Source organism: Vairimorpha ceranae, assembly GCF_000988165.1.
Source record: "Vairimorpha ceranae strain PA08 1199 chromosome Unknown NODE_22, whole genome shotgun sequence".
In the NCBI taxonomy this organism is placed as follows: Eukaryota; Fungi; Microsporidia; family Nosematidae; genus Vairimorpha; species Vairimorpha ceranae.
The window spans coordinates 50,395-56,464 of NW_020169317.1; the positions used below are offsets into that span (position 1 = coordinate 50,395).

The window sequence follows — 6,070 nt, forward strand, 5'->3', positions numbered from 1 at the left end:
TTGATTAATGCTATTTTATGAATTCTTTTTGACAAAAATTGACACAAAAATAAATATAACTCTAAAAAATAACATGAAGATATCAGGATTATTAATAAATGTAGATCCCTATCTTAATTTATGTTTAAAAGAAGTTGAAACAGCAGAAATTTCTTTACAACAAATGAAAATTTGTTCTGTTAGAGGATTGGCCATAAAATCTATAGAGCTCGATATAGATGACAAACTTGAAAGACTTAATCATGGATCAAGACTTTGTATTTCAGATTTACAAAAAATAAATAATTGACTTTTTTATTTAAACAAACAAATTGTGTGGGTATTTAAATAATTTTTTTCTGCATAATTTAATTGGTCGAATTATTTATCACGAGTTTTATAAAAAAAATAAGCCCGTCAATTTTAAAAACATAAATGTTAAGAAGTGAAAAAATGAAATTAGTAACATTATATTTGAGTAAAGATAATGCCAGAAAGTGTATTACAGAACTTGGTGATAATGAGATAGCACATTTTAGAAATTTAAATGATACTATAAAAAGTGACAAATTACTTTATATTAATGAACTTAAGCATATTGAAAAGCTACAATCACGTCTTTCTTTTCTTGGAAAAGAAGTAGAAAATGTTGATTTGACTGAAGTTAAAAATAGTGATTTAGATTCAGTAGAAGAAGCCATTAATAAATTTTATAATAGAATGGTACAGCTTAAAACAATTAAAAAAGAAACACATTCAAATTTAATAAAATTGAAAGAAGATTTACATATGCTGGAAGATATGGAAAGATTTGTTTCTGAAGTTGGTGCGAATTCAGAGAAAATGAAATTTGAATTTATTACTGGGATTGTTGATAGAGGCCAAAAATTTTTAATAAAGAAAATACTGCATCAAGCATTAAGAAGAAATATAGTTATTAAAACTAGAGATAATGATAAACATCAAAAAGTTATTTTTATAATTTTTACACATGGAAAAGAAGCGTTAGATAAAATGAATAAAATTTTTGTATCTTTGGGTGGACGTATATTAGATATGGAAAAATATACTGAACCTAAAAAGAATTTATTAGCACTTACTAGTGTTATTAGTCAAATTGAAAATGTTGAAGATTTTAATAAAGAAGCAATGAAAAATGAAGTTGAAAAAATTTCACAGATGTATTTAACACTAAAATATTATGTTGATAAGGAGAGTAAGATATATAACACTTTAAATAAATTTAATTTTGATAAAGGTAGAGATAGTTTGATGGGAGAAGCGTGGATAAGAGAAGATGATTATAATAGACTTCAAAAGCTTTCAGAAACATCCGAAAATTCAGATTGGCATTTTGTGTTTGAAGATAATACAGATGTAACGGAAGATCCACCTTCTGCATTTAAGTTAAATAAATATACAGAAGTTTTTCAGGATTTAATTAATGTTTATGGTGTACCATCATACAGAGAAATTAATCCTGCAATTTTTATGATCTTTTTATTTCCAATGCTTTTTGGTGTGATGTTTGGAGATATTTTTCATGGAATTATTCTTGTATTTATGGCTTGGTATATGATTAAACATAAAGAAAAACTTTATAAGAAATATAAATCATTTACACTGTTGATAGACGGTAGATATGTTTTATTTTTATGTGGATTGGCTTCTATTCTTTTTGGTTTTTTATATTCAGATATTACATCTTTTCCTTTAAATTTATTTGGAGGTAGAATAAAAAATCGGTCTTCCTCAGATGATATTTATCCATTTGGATTAGATCCTGATTGGCATGGAGCGAAAAATGAAATGGAATTTACAAATTCTGTTAAAATGAAATTATCAATTGTTATTGGGTTTCTTCATATGGGACTAGGTGTAGTGTTATCTTTTTGTAATGCATTTTATTTTTCTAATTATGTTGATTTATATTGTGTTGTTATTCCCCAGGCACTAGCATATGTTGCATTTTTAGGATATCTTGTATTTTTAATTGTTTATAAGTGGCTCTATATTGATTTATCAAAAAACATTAATCCGTCACTTATATCTACACTTGTTCTAATGTATACTAGTCCATTTAATATAAAAGATCCTCTTTATTCTGGGCAGATGTATGTCCAACTTTTCATGATGTTTATACTTTTTATTTCCTTGCCTTGGATGTTCTTTGCAAAGCCGATATATTTATTTAAAAAGAAGCTTGTGAAAAGTGAAGACACATTAGATATTTGGATGAATTCGGGAATACATACTATAGAATTTGGTATTGGTTTGATATCTAATTCATCATCTTATTTAAGATTATGGGCTGTATCACTTGCTCATGCACAGCTAACTAAGGTTTTAGTAGAATTTACCATTGGGTTAAATAATTATGTTTTACAAATAGTACTTTTCCCAATATTTATGGCTTTAACATTTGGGCTGTTAATAGGATTAGAAGGGTTGGGATCTTGTTTACATGCACTTAGACTTAATTGGATAGAATTTCATTCTAAATTCTATAAAGGAGGAGGATACAAATTTGAACCGTTATCTTTCAAACAAGTTATTGATGATTAAAAGTTTATTAAAATTACATTAATTTTTTATTGTAAAAAAAAATAATTTATTTAATAAATTTGCTAATAAATTTTAGCACAATTTACTTTATTTTTGTTTTATACACAACAAGGTCATATTTTAATAAAATTTTATTATTTAAATATATTTAATAAATTTATTTTTTACAATAAAAATAAAAATATGTTTGAAATTTTGATGTAAAATTGAAACTTTACACTAAAAATATAATTAAATTAATTTTATATTTAAAATCATATTTAAATCCCTTATGAACAGAATTGCAAAAAGCCCACTAAAACTTATTTTATTTGGTGAACATTCAGTCTTAATTGGTGGAAGATGTATATCAGTTTGCATAAACAAATATTGTGTTTTATATATGCCCGAATATAAAAAAAAGGAAAATTGCATAAATTTATTAATTAAAGAATCAAACAATCCAGTATTTGTATTTTCTGTAGGTAAAGATTCTAAAGTAATGTCTACATCTTCAAACTATAATGGTATTATAGATATCCAATATTTTTTAGGATGTGGATTAGGAAGTAGTGCTGCTATTTCCATTCTTAGTTCCATTGCTTTATACCATCAAAAAAAGATAAATTTTTACAATGAAAAAATTTTTAAAGAAGCAGACACTTTTGAAGATATTTTTCATGGAAAAAGCTCAGGTGTTGATTGTGCCACATTAAGATATGGGGGAATGATATCATTTAAAAATAAAAAAGTAAAAAAAATGACAGCTGAATATATTTCAATGTATAAAATTTTAATTTATAATAGTAATATATCAAAAGATACGTGTAAAACTATTAAACAAGATTTAAATAATAAACAAAAGAATTATGAAATGTTAAGTGTGATTTCTGAAAAGGCATATGAATTGCTTAGTAGGCCTTTTAAACTCTGTGAACTTTATGCATTAATCAAAAAAGCTCAAGATATTTTTGAAGATTTGGGTGTTGTTCCAGAAAAAATGAAAAATGAAGTAAGACGTCTTAGAGAGCAGGGAATAGAATCTAAAATCACTGGTGCTGGTAATGGTGGTCATTTATTTACAATAGTAAAAAAATCTTGTAGTTTAGAAAACTGGGAAGAAGTGAATATTGACCATTGTGGCATTAATTTAATTAATGTATAAATTAAATTTTAATGACAACCAAAAATTTTAATTAATTTTTAAAATTGCGAAAACTGCTTTAAAAACACGTTTTAATAAATTATAGACAACTTTATTATTGTAGTAAAAATAATTAGCATAATTTAAAGTAGAAATTACTTATCACACGTTGACACTAATTAAATATATAAATGAAAAAGATTACAAATTAATTTCATTAATATCAGTAATGTTTTGTAATTAGGAAATTTGTTAGTATTTTGTAATTTAGAATTTAATTAAAATTAATTAAAATGTAAATTTAATGAATTTTTAATTTATTAATTTGCATAAATAGACAATCCCTTAAATTGCAATGAAAAATATTTCTGAGTACAAAAAAATGTATAATAGGTCAATAAACGATACAGAAAATTTTTTAACTGAACATGCTTACGAATATCTAGATTGGGATAGGCCTTTTGAAAAAGCGTACGATGAAAAGAAAGATCTTTATTTTGTGAATGGAATGTTAAATCCTTGTTACAATATTCTAGATCGTTATGTTAATAAACATCCTGAGAAAATAGCTTTTATTTGTGTAAGCAATGATGATACTTACATGTATGTTACGTACAGAGAATTAATGGAAAAGGTGTTACAAATAGCCAGTTTTTATAAAAGAATAGGGCTTAAGAAAGGAGATGTTGTAACATTTTATGGGAATAATTCGTTAGATTTTTATTCTTGTGTAATTGCATGTGGTAGACTTGGTCTTGTTTCGCATTTCGTATTTGGTGGATTTAGTGCGCACGTTATTGGCGAGAGGATAAAAGGTACGAATACGAAGTTAGTAATAACATTGGATTATGCCATGCGTGGAGAAAAATTTACAGAATATTTTGAAACGGTAAATGAAGCCCTGTTACAGATAGATTATCAATGTTATACATTGGTTTTTAATCAAGAGCATATTAATGTTAATAATAGTAATATATTTTTATGGAGTAATGAGAGTAAATTATTTTATGATTATGTGCCTTGTACAAGTGTAGATGCTAATGATGATTTTTTTATAATTTTTACTAGTGGATCGGCAGGAAGATCTAAAGGCATTGTTCATTCAACAGCAGGGTTTTTATTTGGAACTATGATGACTATAAAACTAAATTTTGGTTATGAAGGGAAAGATCGTGACATCTTTTTTTCAACAGCTGATATTGGTTGGTTGGCTTGTTTTTCTCATTCAATTTATGGCCCCTTGTTGTGGGGTGGTACGTCAGTAGTGTTTGTTGGTGTTCCTTTTTATCCATCATATATGAGAATATTTGATATTATATCTAAAAACAGAGTTACGCATTTTTATACTGCACCGACTGTTATTAGAATGATACAGAAGTTTATGCAAGAAAACAATATAAGTATAATTGATATAAAAAATAAATATGATGTATCTGCATTACGAATTATAGGGAGTGTAGGAGAACTATTAAATGAAGAGCCGCACAGGTTCTTAAAAGAAATAACTAATAACGGTATTCCTATCATTGATACGTACTGGCAGACAGAAACAGGTACCATTATGATAAGTCCACTTCCGATTCCTAACTGTAATTTAAAAGGTGTAGGTCTACCAGCGTATTGTGTAAAACCTAAAATAGTAAAAGTCAATCCTGATTCATTTGACTTGTATGAATGTGCACCGAATGAAAAAGGAATATTGTTATTTTCTTATAAATGGCCATCTTTAGCCAAGACACTTTTAAATGATCATCAAAGGTACAAAAGTACCTATTTGAATCCTTTTCCTGGTTATTATTACACAGGAGATGAGGCTATATGTGATGAACAGGGTAATTATTACATTTTAGGTAGGTGTGATGATGTAATTAATGTATGTGGGCACAGAATAAGCACTCTTGAGATAGAGAGTATATTATCATCTTGTAGGGGTATTAGTGAGTTGGCGGTTGTAGGTATTAATGATGAAATTAGTGGACAAAAAGTGTGTATAAATATAGTGTTAATAAATAAAGCACAAGAAGCAAAAGTTATATGTGATATTAGAGAGCTACTAGTTAAATATTTTGGAAGGATTCTAAGAGATTATGATGTCAGGTTTTTTGATGAACTTCCAAAGACAAAAACAGGTAAAATTATAAGAAGATTTTTAAGAGAAGAGCGTTGTAAGAGTATTAATATTCTGATTATTGATCAAGCTGATCATTAAATTATAATTCAATGTATATTTTTTATTTTTAGTTATTTAATACTGTACATTTACTGCCTTATCATAAAAATGTTATGAATTAAGTATTTTTATGTTTTAAGGTGAGAAATGGTCTTTAAGTAGACCGAGGATTCTGTATCCTAAGGGAACGCTCTTTTCTCCTATAAGCAAGGCCGTAAAGGTATGCTGGCGTG

General features: G+C 26.7%; 4 protein-coding genes across 4 annotated transcripts; all 4 read left to right on the forward strand.

Annotated features, from left to right (window-relative positions):
- Nucleotides 1–7: 7 nt before the first annotated feature.
- AAJ76_2200050402 (u6 snrna-associated ribonucleoprotein) lies at nucleotides 8–289 on the forward strand (the record flags this gene model as incomplete). The annotated part of the gene is made up of 1 exon (XM_024474646.1): nucleotides 8–289. The coding sequence occupies one exon, from the start codon at nucleotides 8–10 to the stop codon at nucleotides 287–289; it is 282 nt and encodes a 93-aa protein (XP_024331163.1).
- Nucleotides 290–414: 125 nt separating this feature from the next.
- On the forward strand, nucleotides 415–2,544 carry AAJ76_2200050809 (vacuolar atp synthase subunit a; the record flags this gene model as incomplete). The annotated part of the gene is made up of 1 exon (XM_024474647.1): nucleotides 415–2,544. One exon carries the CDS (start codon nucleotides 415–417, stop codon nucleotides 2,542–2,544), a length of 2,130 nt encoding a protein of 709 aa, XP_024331164.1.
- A 271-nt stretch (nucleotides 2,545–2,815) lies between these two features.
- On the forward strand, nucleotides 2,816–3,688 carry AAJ76_2200053210 (mevalonate kinase; the record flags this gene model as incomplete). Its single annotated transcript, XM_024474648.1, has 1 exon — nucleotides 2,816–3,688. One exon carries the CDS (start codon nucleotides 2,816–2,818, stop codon nucleotides 3,686–3,688), a length of 873 nt encoding a protein of 290 aa, XP_024331165.1.
- Nucleotides 3,689–4,022: 334 nt separating this feature from the next.
- Nucleotides 4,023–5,876, forward strand: AAJ76_2200054417 (acs1p; the record flags this gene model as incomplete). Its single annotated transcript, XM_024474649.1, has 1 exon — nucleotides 4,023–5,876. The coding sequence occupies one exon, from the start codon at nucleotides 4,023–4,025 to the stop codon at nucleotides 5,874–5,876; it is 1,854 nt and encodes a 617-aa protein (XP_024331166.1).
- Between the last annotated feature and the right edge of the window lie 194 nt (nucleotides 5,877–6,070).